Raw genomic sequence first — 15,436 nt, forward strand, 5'->3', positions numbered from 1 at the left:
TCAAGCCACCACAACTAATGTCCAAGCTCAGATCAGCCAGGCAGAAGAAATATGCCATACCCCTGAGAGAAGAGCTCATGCAAAGATAACCTTATAGACATTTTCTATAGGATAGTAGCATCTGGGTCAGGCTAATACAAAATTAGCCTTCACATCTTTTCACAAGGCTCCTTGACCACATTCTTTTTACTACTAAGGACTGTTTAACTTCTTTCATAATAAAAGAGAAATGTTTGAGTTCTTCCATAAAAATCGATGTAGGAATTAACAAAGGAAAATGCTCTTAACATCTTGGCATGGGGTTTTACAGATTTCACAAATGTGCTATTACCAACTAGTTTTGTAATCTCATAATGGGCAAGTGTTTTACTTGAAAAGAGGAGAACACTTGAGACTATCATTATTATCCACTGAGTTCTGGAAGTCTGTGAATTTCACCTGTGGAGGGCTGGTCTCCACACAGGGTTGATGTCATGAGGTCCCAGCACACCTATTAAACGCCGTGTAAACTTAGTTTGTAATTCCCTTAGAAAAGGAGTGGTTTGGAATGGTCTTGTGCCATCAAAATAGTTAATGTTCAGGAGTCCGATTCTAAGCATTTCCTGTCTAGTGTCAGGGCATCACACGTGACACTTTTGTGTGGTTTTCAGTTGTGTGTCACAACTGAAGTTTACTGATTAGCTGAGCCAAGTGACCAGCTGGCATTTATTGAGATTCCAAACAATAAAATCTGACTTCTGTGCTGAGCTATGTCCTAAACAGTCATCAGTCAGATTCCATCTTGGGTGCTGTTTGGGTTGCCAAGCTATCAAGAAAGCTGTATACAGAGATTTGGTACCTGCTGAATTCAAGTAGCCAGCAGGTCTGAATCATTATAGCAGTTCTCAAATCTTATAAATGAAGGCCCACAAAAATAATTTTTATTACCGAGTACCCTGTCAACCTTGTAAATAGTTTCAGAATGTTGGCCCACAGAAGTGTTGAATGTTCCACACAATTTTTCATGAAGTTTGTTAGTGATACCTCCTCCTCCCTCTTCTTTTTCTGATTTTTCAAGATAGGGTTTCTCTGTGTAGCCCATGCTATTCTGTAGACCCGGCTGTCTTGAATTCACAGAGATCTGCCTGATTCTACCTCCTGAGTGCTGGGATTAAAGGCGTGTGCCACCTTCCTAATACCACCCTTATCCTAGATGAACAAATATAAACATACCTGGGTCCCAAGCATTTACCTGTAGATATTTTTTTCACATTAATAATATGGATTCTTAAAATAAATAAATAAATAAAATGTGTGTGTGTGTGTGTGTGTGTGTGTGTGTTCTGCATATGGCATGGTGGGTGTGGAAGTGTGTGAGGACAGCTTTGTGTGTGTGTGTGTGTGTGTGTGTGTGTGTGTGTGTGTGTGTGTGTGTCTGGGGTTCTGCATATGGCATGGTGGGTGTGGAAGTGTGTGAGGACAGCTTTGTGGACTCAGGTCTCCCCTTCCATCTTGACATGGTTTCTGGGTCAGGTCCCCAGCCTTTCGGGGAAAGGGGCATTTCCTAATCAGCCATCTCGCCAGCCCAGTATAGATCCCTGAGAGAGAAGAGACAAAGTATATCAAACTGATAAACTTCTGTGTGAAGATGAGGAAAGTAAGATAAGAAAAAGAAGTACATAGTTAAGAAGAAAGAGTGAGAAACCTACAAGAGGTAGCAGAGAACTCACTGTGTTAGATGGGGAAATCGGGGGTAGCTTGAGGCTTGGTTTCTGGTTTGTTTTGAGCCAGTTCTGAGGGGTTTTTTTTTTATTTTTTAAAAAATATGCACATTACATTCACTTGCAAAGAGCCTATGATAAAAGTCATACAGAAAGACTTAATTATGATAAACCCTCCCAACAGTCAAGAGAATGAATCTTTTTCTCTTTATTCCCAGTTTTCAATGTTGTCCTTAGTCCAGAGGAAGTTATCTGATGGACAAAAGCATCATTCTCCTTGCAATGTCTGGAAAGTCAGCTGTCAGGGCAGTTTAAATTCTTTTTCACTCCTTGGAGGTCATTAGACACTAAGAAAAGTGGCCAAATAAGTAAGATTTATTCTCACTCATCAGATGTGTCATGAGATGCTCGAAGCATGCCTTGGAGAAATGGCAAAATAATCTTGAAAATTTTCCAAGCACTTCATCCAAATGAAGGGGGTTGGGAGGGTGGGAGAGGGGCCACTTTATCATTTCTACCTATGGCTAAAGGAAGGTGTGTGTGTGTATGTATACAAATGTGTGTACAGGTATTTTTACTGTGTGTGTGTATGTGTGCTTGTGTGTACAAGTATGTGTGTGTTTCTAACAATACTAAAAGACAAACTACAAAACCAGAGCCCAGCCCAAATCAGACTTTAAGGTTAATTTGATACACCTGCCCCAGGTTCTCTTTTAACGTGGGGAAAGCTGGTGGCCAAAATGAGTCTTTTATTTTTCTGTAGAAGGAGAAAGTGATTGAAACTCATTAAATGGTATAGTGCCCACTCTTATTGTCTTCTGCTTTGCTTATTTATATTAACTCATGAACTGTTGTTTTGCAGATATATAATGCCTATGGAACGTTCATTTACTTTTGTCTCTGTGGTCCTATGAGGAAAATACTGTTTTTGCTTCTGTCTGTTCACTGGAATTGGCTCTTGCTCCCTTAGACATTATCTGTAGGCCTTTAAGGATGGAGCTCTGTCACCACATTACAAGATGTGGGGGTTTGTTGTATGAACAGACAGGAATTACGAAACACCAGGGTCTCTAGAAGTTCAAGGGCAAGTTCATTGCGAACTGTCCTCACTATTTTGGACATCTGAGTATGAGTTTGGAAACCCAGGATACTGGGTTGTTGGTTATTCCTGCTATTCCTGCTTTTAATCCAGATGTGTACTGAGCCCTGAGTGATTTCTGGTGAATTTAATATGCGCATGTAAGCTCCTGAAAGCATACATATTTGTGTATCTCTGTGGATTAACATCCAGAGTAAATCACAGAGAGCTTAACTTGGTTTATACACATCTCACCTTTGCCTCATGCTTGAGTTTTTGCAAGAAGCCGGTAGAATCTGCAGAGTCGAGGCTGCCCATGAATCATCCTGCCATTTCCTAGTGGAGCCTGCTAAAAGCCTGTCACCCAGCACCAGTAATAAATGTGTTCTCATTCTCTCCCCCCACTCTCTCCTTCTCCACCCTCCTCCCTCTCCCTCCCTCCCTCCCTGTCTTTACTTCAATTATGGAGAATCCAATTTATCCTCATTCTCTAAGGCATTTACTTGGAGAAAGAGAGTCCTTGGGCATCATTGTATGTAATTAGATTTTTGCACCTCTGTATTGTGAATTGGGATTTCCAATTTTCCACCCTAAGGTGTAAAGTTATGGTGCTTAGCAACCTAAGATCATAACTGATGCTATAATTCATGAAGACTTATAAATCTCTACAATTTTAGAAACCCAAGAGAAATACACGTTGGCATATATCATACCTTAAAATTATTGAAATTTTGGAGGCATTTTTCCTGTTTACCAAAATTAACCTTTACTTGCAGCCTTACCAGGTCTTAAGAAACTGTACCAAAAACCCACTCCCCATATGCAGCTTACCTCAACTCCCAGTGAAATAGCAACATGTTAATTTTTTTATATCTATACTTTTATCTTTCATAATAGAAAACTAGCATCTTTAAGATGATGATCTCTTTCTCTTGTTACAGGAAAAGCCATAGATCAAATGGTAACTAAATAACACTGGATTAAAAACTGTAAAATAATTTTAAAATATTAGGAAAGAATACTACAAAATTAGTGTTGGAATTGTTTTGTGTTTTTTGACACAATAGTATTTTAATTTCTTGTTTCTTTTTCTATGAATTAGTTTTTCTAAAAGGAATTGAAATAGAGGACCCATCCCCTGTGAGAAGATTTTAGGTTATTTATAGTTACTGAAGTAACGGCTGGAAAAATGGGGATGAAGACTAATTTGCCATAAGCAGCATGATAGAGCAAGACCAAGCAACTGGTAAATGGGTTTGAGTGAACTGTTGTGGCTGTGGACACTATCTTTCAAAAAACTTTCTAGACCAGTGATTCTCAACCTTCCCACTGCCGTGATCCTTTAATACAGTTTCTGATGTTGTAGTGATCCCCAACCATAAAACTATTTTCATTGCTACTTCATAACTGTAATTTTGCTACTGTTATGAATTGCAATGTAAATATCTGTTTTCTGATGGTCTTAGGCAAATCCTGTGACAGGATCATTTTACCCGTAAAGGGCTTGTAACCCACGGACTGAGAATGACTCTTCTAAAATGAGAAAACACACAAATTCAGGTTCTTCAGGCTTTATATATAAATTTCAGCCAGACTGATACATGTTTTCCATCGTGTTAGACTGATCAAATCAAACAGTCCAAGAAGCGATTGTTAATATTTTCAAATATTTTCACAGGCAAAACTTATCTAAACGCTTGGAAGGAATTAACCTGTTAGATTCTGACTTTTGTAAACAAATATGCATTGGGCTTCTTGGGTGTATAGCTTTAATAATAAGTAGTTAAGCCCCAAACCTTACTTCCTGGGGTGATATCATGCATGGGATTCATTACTACTCTATATGCTGACTTTCTTTAGTCTTGAATATTTGCTCAGCTGTTCTCTCATCCATTCACCAATATTTGTTGAGTGTACAAATACAGTATACCCTTGGAGGGGAGATAAGCCATATTTACACAGTTGTAGCAAAAGTGCCAGAATGCTAAAGGTGGTGAGATTGTTCCCAGCTGGCCAGGTGTGAAAAGTATCCTTTTGGGGGTCGGCATTGGCCTCTGTGCTTAAAGAGTGTGAAAATGAATGATGGAACTCTAATGGAGAGAAGGAATGGGAAAGGAATGGATACGATGCACTGGACAAGGTTTGGATTGAATGGAAGTGGTCCGATAGAAGACAGGCCGGTTGGAGTCCTTCAGTGGCAGGCGGAAAAGTTACAGGCAATGGGGAACTATTGAGGGCTGTCACACAGGAAGTGATGTAGTGGGGCAGCTCCTTGTCACCAGAACTTGGCAGGCCAGGACCCAGAGGTCTATGACCTTTGTTGTCTAATGAGGCCACTTTACAGCCTTAAAAAGAATGTCCTGACAGTCTCAAAGCCAGGAGACTGGTCTTCAGGGCAAACCATCAGTTTAGCGTGGTAGCTTTATCTTGAATAGGTCCCAGAGGCCATATTGTCTCTGCCGCATTATTTTTGACCCTAGCGCTTCTTAGGATCCGCTGCTACTTCATGAATGAAGTGTTTCCACCATCTTCATGGATCTATGTCCCGGTCTCAGCATTCCGAACCTCTGCTGCTCTGCACACTTCCGTTCATGTTTTAGAGCAGAGAGCTAAGTATTTAACCTTGCCATGCTTGTGCAGAGCCAATTAAGAAAGTGTTATGACATTGAGAGTTAATAAAGCTTGATAGATGATATGGGGGTTGAGGTGGGGAATTCACGAGACAGTGACAAGGGACTAGAGAGATGGCTCAGCAGTTCAGAGCTCTGTGCTGCCCTTCAGAGGGCCTGAGGTCAGTTCCCAGCACCCACACCATGAAGCTGGTACTGAGTTATTTTGTGTAATTGTTACAATTATTCTGTGAAGCCACCACTATTTTTGACATGAGAAGGAAGAAAAGGTAACTCCTATGAGATCACACAGCCACCAAGTAGCAGAAATACTTGAACCATCTCTAACCGCAGAGCCCGTCTCCCTACCACACTGGTATTTTGTCCCAACCCCAGACTTTGTTTCCATCATCAAAGTCTTTACATTGATTGGGTGCTCCTTTGTAGGTCCAGACAAATTAATCTCATGTCTAGATGCCTTTGGAGACCAGCTTTGGTTTCTTTTCTTCTTGTATTTGTGATGCTATTAGCTGCTTTGCTTACATTTGAACCAGTCATTAAGAGAATGTAAGAGAGAAAGCATTAGCATCAACAATTAGCATGGTACTCTTCAGAAAGACCAAACATTGCTTGCCTGGAATTAAAGGGCAAGTTTTACTCATCACTTACATGTTTCTATAACGTGAGACTCACTCTCATTGTGGAAATTCTCAAAGATGTCCCACTCCTATGTAAGAAAATTATAGACAAGGATATGGGATTGCTACTTATGCATTGTAATAAAACTAATAAAATAATAACCAATTAGATGCATATAAAGCCTGAGTATATTAAAGCATTATGCAAATGCTGATTAATTGTAATACCATAAACTCAGGGAGCAAGCAGAAGCATGCCAGATTGAAATTACAGGGGCTTTTATTTGCATTTCCACTGAATCTATTATTAGTGGGTCTAAAAGGACCTTACAAGTAATAATTACTAAAGCCCATAAATATAATGCCTAAATGTCATTTTATTAACGGAATACAAAAGAGCTCCCTTTTCTCATACGTAAGAATGAAAAATGTCCAAGCAAAAGTGGGTGTGTCTATCTGTAGAGGGTATTTGCACACACGGGTGTTTAGCTGTGATTTCATAGGCATATAAACAGGAGGTCTGGGGATTCAAGGTTCTCTTACTGAGCATCTCTATATACCTGGCTCAGATTCTTCATTTATTTCTGAAATTTTACATGCATAATCGCCCTGTGTACCAGCAAGTTATATTTTAATATTTCTCTGTCAACTAAAATATCAGATTTGAAAAACAAGAGTGAATCCAAGCCTCCCATGAAGCATTTTAAAATATTTTGCAAAGTTATTTCTGCTTTATTTTCTCTCAAGCTCCTATCCTACCTATCCCATGTTGTAACTATTTGTGGGAATGCATGATGAAGCTGAAACTGATTCTTGGGAACAAGTATCTGAAATGCCAAGAGGCTTTCTAATCTGATTCAGAACACTCTTTCATTCTTCCTTCTCCTGTTCCCCATGCTAACCAAGGGATGGAAAGGCGACTCTTTCTCCTATTCCAGGTCCTACATGATTGACAGCAAAATTCACCTACATATCAAGAGACCAAAATGTCATTGTGGTGATGCAGTTGTACCTTCAGGATTATGCTTCAGTGTCATCTAACTCAAAGAACAATGTGGACTCAAGTCTACCTCTCTTCAGTATCAGGGACAATAGGTCTAGAGAGCTGAAGGAGTTGCCTGAGCTTAGATGGTGATTTCTATCTCAGTTGGAATGGGGTCCACAGTCCAGGTGTCTAGACTTTAGGTGAGTTCCTCCCTCTACCTCATGACCAACATAGGACAGTTTATATCACAACAATCTCCAAAATTAGGAGCATAGGAGCACAAGTCTCCCTTCCTCCTTCCTCCCTCCCTCTCTCTTCCTCCTCCCCCCCTTTGTGCCTGTGTGTGTGTGTGTGTGCGTGCGTGCGTGCGTGTGTGTGTGTGTGTGTGTGTGTGTGTGTGTGTGTGCACATATAGTATGTGTGTGGAGCACTTTTTTTTTTAAGTCAGGCTTTCTTATTGAACCTGAATCTTACTAATTTAGCTCATCTTCTGGCCAGCAAGTCGCTGTCTCTCTCTGTCTCCATCTCCCCAGCACCAGGATTTTTTTTTTACATGGATATTGGTATGCAGACAGGTCTTTGTGCTTGTATAACCAGCACTTTACCAGCTGAGCCATCTTCCCACCTCAGTATTGTGTTTTTCTCCAGGATTGTGGAGGCAAAAGACTAGAGGCTCAACTTTCAGGTGCTGAACAAAAATGGGAGATGTGGACTGAGTTTGACAGGGTGGGCTCTGGGATTTCTGTCATGTAGGAGAATAAACACCATGCTAGAGTAGATAGGAGACAAGATAGACTATTCCTATGGCCATAGCAGTGAGTGAGATGTACCCTGAACAAGACCCCTCTTACTACTGAATGGTCCCTGGAGACTCTGAGCTCTTCAGAGTGATGCTAGAAGGTGAGTGAGGGTTGGAAGCACATGCAGCAGGTAGCAGCATTCCCAGTATTCCTAGAAATACAGGCTGGTGACAAACCTGGTCAGTGGTGGTGTTTGAGAGATGGGGTGGTGGTGTATTCAAAATAGTTTGATGTCTATTCTGTGAAGCATGCTACATTTCAAAATTATGATTTTTTGTATTTTTTTTTTAGGAAAAACTGAGGCTTCTATCAAAAACTTCAGTCCCTACTACAACCGCCAGTATTCTGTGGCTTTCTGTAATCATGTACGCAGTGAGGTGGAGCAACAGAGAGATTTAACGTCGCAGTTCCTGAAGACGAAGGTAATACATGGACATTTGATTTACATCTTTCCCTCACTGGAGAAAGGGGTATAGATGCTAATATTTCAATTGTTTGAGTTACAGTTTTTCAAACAACACTAAAATCATTTTATGCTAAAAAAATACTGCCTTGATATGAGGGTATGTATGATTTCTTGTTTATTGTATGATCTATATGAAAAGAAGCTAGATGGGTTCAAATCTCATTATATGCATTTTTCTCATTGATGCTTTGATACCACGAAATTTAACTTTGTGAAGGTCAGTCTGAAAAAAAATTGCAATTAGGTTTGTTTTGGTCAACGATCAAATATGATTTCCTCTGAATCGTCTTTGATCTTGTATGTGTGTTTCAAAACAAACTCCCTACCTTCCTGGAGTTTATGTTTAAATGTAGGAGACAGACAATAAACAATGGGAAAATTGGCAGCAGGTGATGGTGAGGTAATGAAAAAAAATCACAGAGAAAATGAAGCAAGAGTCTTCTTGGGGGATGTAGGTTGGAAAGGAAGTCCTCTGTAGCGATGACATGGCATCTGATGGCGAATAGCAGGGGAACGAGTATCCCAAGAAGATGGAGCAGGAAGTGGAAAGACCCTCCAGTCCGGAGACTACCAGCCTGCTGGGAGCTCTGTGAGTGAGGGAGAGTGGTAGGCCGTGACTGCATGAAGTCAGATAGGGACTAGAGTCTGCAGGTTCACTGTAAGGGCTTGATTTTAAGTGTGATAGGAAGTCCCAAGACAGGGTACCAAATATAGAGTGTCTTAGGGTTTCTATTGCTATGAAGAAACACCATGACCACAACAACTCTTATAAAGTAGAACACTTAATTGGGGCTGACTTACAGTTCTGAGGTTAATTCATTATCATGGTGGGAAGCATGGCTACGTGCAGGTAGACATGCTGCTGGAGAAGGAGCTGAAGAGTTCTTACATCTTGATCCGCAGGCAGCAGGAAGAGTGTAACACACTTCCTCCAACAAGGCTATATATACCTCCTAATAGTGGCACTCCCTATGGAGGTCATTTTTATTCAAACTACCACATAGAGTGACACAGAAGTTTGAGAGAGAGAGAGAGAGAGAGAGAGAGAGAGAGAGAGAGAGAGAGAGGGAGAGAGAGAGAGAGTAGGTGCCTAGGGAGTTGGAGTTACACTTGGTGTGGGTGCTGGGAACTGAATTTGGATCCTCTGCAAGAGCAGCAAGCACTCTTAACCACTGAGCCAGCTCTCTAAACCCTGAGATGGTGGTGGTGGTGACTTTTACATGCTTCTGTGGATATGTTGGCCAGAAGACTGGTTGTTTTGACTTGGAGGCTGGGAATGTTAGTTTATAACCAAAAGCAACATCCTGAGGCATAATGGAGGAAGGATGGAGACAGCAGGAAGAAAAACCAGCATTAACAACATTTGCAAATTCTGAAGAAGAGAGAGTCCAGAGGAAACACCCTGAGAAATAGGAGAAATGAGCCAAGAAAGAAAGGAAGGAGAGATGAGTGGTCCAGCGACAGCTGAGAGGCCGAGTTAGCCAGAGAGTTTACTAGCGTCTCAGAATTTAGAGAGCATGTTAAGGATGCAAGTTATGGGGCTAGGGAGATGCTAAGCAATTAAGAGTACCTGTTGCTCATTCAGAGGACTTTGGTTTGGTTCCAAGAACCACAGGGTGGCTCACAAAATCCTGAGCTCCAGATCCCAAGTTCTCAAGGGTTTGATGCCCTCTTCTATCCTTTGTGGGTGCTAAGCACATGTGTGGTGCATAGGCACATACACAGGGGAAACACTTGCACACATAAATTCTATAAATAAATTTAAAGAAAGAAAAGAAAAGAATACAAGTTCCAAACAGGTGTGGTGGTGTGTGACTATAGCTCAGCCCTGGGGGGACAATGGAGGGAAGGAAGATGGCTTGATTCCAGGAACTGGGGACGAGCCTGGACAACAGACTGCTTTCTGCCTTAAGCAAAACCAATGCAAATCCTGTCCTCTGAACCCAGAGACTCAGTCAAGGTAGGTCCAGCAGGAGACCACAGTTTTGGTTGAGTGGCCCAGGTCTCAGGAAAGCTGTAGGCAATGACTAGAAAGTTGCTTTCAGCCTCATTTAAAGAGGTGAGTGAGGTCTTTTTTATCTTTTAATAAGGCAAGATAGGAGTTTGCCTCATTATCTGTCAGGACAGTCTTTAAGCCTTGGAATTCAGAATGAAATTTATTTTATCCCTTAGATGAATCTTAAAAGAAATAGGCCTGTCTCTTCCATATGAATCCTATACTTTTTCTTTTCTTTTCTTTTCTTTTTTTTTTTTTTTTTTACTTTAAAGTGATATGTTTTGAAGGTAGCATGTTTGTTTAACAGGGAAAAATCAGTGTGACACCAGTGACATGTAAGACAAGAGACATACTCCTGTGTGTTGCAATAATATGGGAAGTGTATAGCAAAGCAGGATGAGGGTTCTGTTTATACAGAAAACTCAGTAAAGACCTAACGAGGAATCTAATAGAAAGACCTCTATAGCGCATATGTCAAGGCTGATGAGAGAGGGGTAGAACAGATTGTTGCTGGCTTGCCTTGTTCTTCAAGCAAAGACACACTCCTTAAAAATCAAGGAGATGGGTAAAGTGTTCACAGCCTAGATGTATAGACGGCTGCTTTGAACTGTCAATTATTATTTGTTTGGGTCAGGGTCTCTCTATGTAGCCCTGGCTGGCCTGGAACTCGCAGAGATCCACCTGCCTCTGCCTTCCAAGTGCTGGGATTAAAGGCATGGGCCACTATAACTGGTAGAACTGTCAGTTTGATACAGCTCAGGACCACCTGAGAAGAGACAACTAATGAGGAATTATCTGTATCAAGTTGGCCTGTGGACATGTGTCTTAGGTACCTTCCTATTGTTACAGTAATCCACCATTACCAAGGCAGCTTATAGGAAAGAGTGTGTTTGGGGCTCACAGTTCTAGAGGGCCAGAGTCAATGACCATCCTGGCAGGCAGCATGGCAGCAGGCAGGTAGGCATGGCACTAGAGCAGGAGATGAGAGCTCACATCTTGAGATACAGCCACAGGCAGAGAAAGAAGCAACTTGGAATGGTGAAAGCCTTTTGAAAGCTTGTCCTCCTCCAACACACTTCAAAGCCACAAACTTTCTCCATCAAGGTCACACCTCTGAATCCTTCCCAAGCAGCTCCACCGATCTGGGACCAAGTATTCAAACATATGAGCCTATGGGGGGGGGGTCATTATCATCCAAACCTCCATGTTATGCCTCTAGGAAATTACTTGTCTTAGTTGTTGATTGACATGGGAAGACTCAGCCTCCCACTGTGGGCAGCACCACTGAGCTATGCAAGAGAAAAGAAAGCAAGCAAGAATCCATTGCTTATTCTCTTTGCTCTTGACTGAATTTGATGTGACTAGCTGCTTCAGTTATCACCTTGAATTCCCTCAAAAAAAAATGATGAACTGTAGCCTGGAATTGTAAGCCAAACATCTTTATTCTTCAATTTGCTTTAGAAATCAAGGTATTTTTTTTTATCATAACAGAAATGAAACTAGAACAATAGGAAACAGCTGACTGATTCTAGAACTAAGCTTGAGGCATGTCAGAAAGTTAAAGTAGGCAGCTATATGTGAACTCATTACACTGCCTCTTATTCTTGCCTACAGTTTATCAAACATTTAAGTGCTGCATGCATGCAAAGGGATAGTTCTTCTACCACATGCTCTCATTCCTAATCCATATAAGGGGGAAATGAAAATTAGAAAAATGCTGTGTAACACGTGTCTGCATTTTCTTTGAAGGAGTATGAAGGGGAGTTTATGGTATCTCAGAGAAAGAAACAACTTCCCCACTATTGCTGCACACCATACTTTTCTAAATCATTCCCTGAGGATCATGAATAATGTAGTGTTAGCACGGTATATTATCTCTTGTGACCATTAATCATATTCATATTCTTAAAGCCCCCGTTGGAACCAGGAACTGTTTTGTATGAAGCTGAGCTCTCACAGTATGCTGAAGACATCAGGAAATGGAAGGACAGATACATCGTGGTTAAAAATGATTTTGCTGTGGAAAGCTATGAGAACAAAGAGGTAAGATACGCCCATGTTACCACCGCCAGTTCTTTCAATATTCTTAAAACTTTGGCTGTGTTAATTGACATGCCTGGCCTTGGCAATTGGTGGGCTGGGTACTCATCTCAATTAAGGGATATTTGTTGAGTGTCCTCTGTATGCCAAAGGTCTTATTTGGATCTGAATGAATAGCAGTTGGTCAGACACATGCTTGGCGTCTAGGGAAAAGATAGGCTTGGGAAAAGTGAGTGTGGGGACAGGTTGTGCTAAGTGACCTGTGTTTGGTGTAGGGAGCTTTTCAGTGTTCATTCATTCTACATCAAGGTTCTTCTTAGCCCCTGGATTATCACAGCTCCCTCTGCTCTGTTTCTGTATTATTCCACTTCGAGCTTCATGTATGATACATGGCTGAGGAGTTAGTTATTCCATAAGAGAGCACTTGCATTTGCAGGGTTCCTGCAAACATAGAGCACTCTGAATACTTCATCCCACTTAGAGTTACAGATTTTTTCAGTTAGACCCTTTCCTCATCATTTGCCTTGTCTGTACAAAGGGAGAAAATAAGATTAAGTGTGAAAAGCATCTATACATGGAGGACTTCGGATTTCAATGTTCCTGCTTTCTTCCCTCCCTCCTATAGAGGCTATATGAAGCTAGAGTAGAAAGGACACTAAGCAGTGAATTTGGAAATCTAAAGTTTTTGTCAAGTTGTGTCATATACTAGAAGTAAAATGTGGACAAGAGACTTACCTGTCTCTGACCCTCAGCTGAACTGAGGAGTGAGCTCCAATGATCACAGCAGATCCTTTGAAACCCCATATTATACACATTTCCTACCCAGACTCAGTCTCAAGTACCCTTTGAAATGCTCACCTACATTAGGATTGCATTCAATCCACAGCCCCAACTGTCAACACACTACACATTATCATAGGCTTCTCATACACATCCTACAATGTACTCTTAGAAGGCTGAGGAGAGGTGCAGCATCTCAATGGGTAGTTAATATAACGAGCTTTGAATTACACCTTTGACAGTTATCAGATACATGCCTTTAACTAAGTTATGTATTTCCTTTATCTTCAGTTTTCTCTTCTGAGAAAGGCAAGTATAACCCTTAGAAAGAAATACACTAATACACTGAAACACCGAGCATATGGGTAGTCCATGGTTTAGACCAGAACAGAGAAATTGTTGATATAATTGCTACCAACTAATTGAGAGAGCATGTTATTAGATTTATTGAGTTTTTCTTTTTTAAATAATTTTCATTTTATGTGAACTGGTATTTTGCTTGTTTGTGGGAGGGTGTCTGGTCTTCTGAAACTAGAGTTATAGACAGTTGTGAGCTGCCATGTGCATACTGGGAATGGAACCCTGGTTCTCTGGAAGAGCAGCCAGTGTTCTTAACCACTGAGCCATCTTCCCAGTCCAGATTTACTGAGTTTTTCACCCACATTTAACAGTAAATGAAATTTCTGTGAATTAAATTTTGGTGATTTTCTTTCTTTTTTTCCACATTTAGAGAATGTTCTCCCTCAATTTAAAATTTATTTGTCTTTTCTTTGATCATTATTTTCAAATAATTTGTTTATGTTTTAAAATTAAGATTAGTATATTGGATAATGATTAAATAGTTCAAAAAACCACCTGGGTATTTAAATTAAGAGTCCATGTAGTTTGTCACCATCGTTGGACATTATAACAAGGTCCTGTTTGTTAAGTTATAGAAGTATTTCTTAAAATCACATGTAAGAGTTAGCCATTAGCTGGAGAGATGGCTCAGTGGTTAGGAGCACCAGTTGCTCTTACAGAGGACCTAGTTCAATTCTCAACACCTACACGGCAGCTCACAACTGTCTGTAACTCTAGTTTCAAGGGATCCAACACCCGCACACAGACATACATGCAGGCAAACCATCAATGCACATAAAGTAAGTATAAATCATTTTGAAAAGTTAGACTATTATTAATGTCTTGTTATTTTATTGAGAGTTCAATTTGGTGGTGGGCACGGGAATATCAAAGAGTTCTCATCACTCTTGCTGGAGACTTGATAAATACAAGATTGAGTCTGGAATCTGTCACCACTGGGTCACTGCATATTATTAGACCTCTGTGAGTTTTAGTTTTCTTACTTGTAAAATGGAGATAATATCTAATTTGTAGTGCTCTCTTGAGGATCAAATGATACAATGTGTTTAGAAGCTTATTATAACCCCAGACAAAATTCTCAGTTGAGTCCTGTCTGAATCAATTGCTTCACACTATCTCAAAATTATACATAGATTCTTCTGCTATGCTCTGGGTCCCCAGTGTGTTTAAGTAGCTGATTAGTGGATCTTCCAAGTATCAAAACAAGTTACATAGTATTTGTTTTGTTTGGGGCTCTCTAGGCACCATCTTACAGATGGAGACTGTGTATTGTTATTTTGGGTTTGTTGCCCAGATCAATGTTATTTTAGTTATTCCCAAGAGCACATTTTAGATTTTGGGTCCCACAGTTTCTTGGTTTCAATTCTCAACTAGCCCCCAAGTTACTACTTTCAGTAATTTGTCTTGACAACTATCCTGCCCATCTAAGGCACACACTTACATTTCACTTCATCTGTTTGTCCTGGGGTATGTCAGAGTAGGCACTTAGCAGGGCACTGGATCTCATTTGGGTTTCTCAGGCAGCAGAATGTCTTATCTGCAGGCCAGAAAGTCTTCTGATGTCATAAGACTGCTCTCCCATCTCAATGACTTCACTGTAAAAATTCCAGCCATATCTGAGGACAAATGACTGCACACTTATTATGGCAACATCTTTGTGTTTTTGGTGAAACTCCATGGTAACCATCATTGTAGTTATGTGTAGATACAGTGTTGCTCAGCGTCTTATGTGACCCAAGTCAGCAGAGTATTTTGTGCAGTGTGTGTGTGTGTGTGTGTGTGTGTGAGAGAGAGAGAGATTGAGAGAGATTGCAAACCTTGTGGTTATCAAAATGAGTCAGAGTCGTCAATGTCTGAAGTGGAGAACATGGTACAGACATAGATGTTACTGATATTCTGTTTTACCATTTAAGAACACACCTCCCAGAGTCTCCTTGAGATTAGGGACTCTGGTTTACCATTGTGGGTGTGACCATTAAACAGA

At 40.6% G+C, this 15,436-nt stretch overlaps 1 protein-coding gene across 1 annotated transcript in view; it reads left to right on the forward strand.

Annotated features, from left to right (window-relative positions):
• The window catches only part of Niban1 (niban apoptosis regulator 1), a 152,118-nt gene that overhangs the window by 62,639 nt on the left and 74,043 nt on the right, over positions 1 to 15,436 (forward strand). Inside the window, exons 2-3 of the mRNA XM_051185955.1 lie at positions 8,102 to 8,232; positions 12,184 to 12,315. Of these exons, the coding sequence (XP_051041912.1) occupies positions 8,102 to 8,232; positions 12,184 to 12,315 (263 nt within the window). The remainder of the gene's footprint in view (positions 1 to 8,101; positions 8,233 to 12,183; positions 12,316 to 15,436) is intronic.

Source organism: Phodopus roborovskii, unplaced genomic scaffold (assembly GCF_943737965.1).
Source record: "Phodopus roborovskii unplaced genomic scaffold, PHOROB, whole genome shotgun sequence".
In the NCBI taxonomy this organism is placed as follows: domain Eukaryota; kingdom Metazoa; phylum Chordata; class Mammalia; order Rodentia; family Cricetidae; genus Phodopus; species Phodopus roborovskii.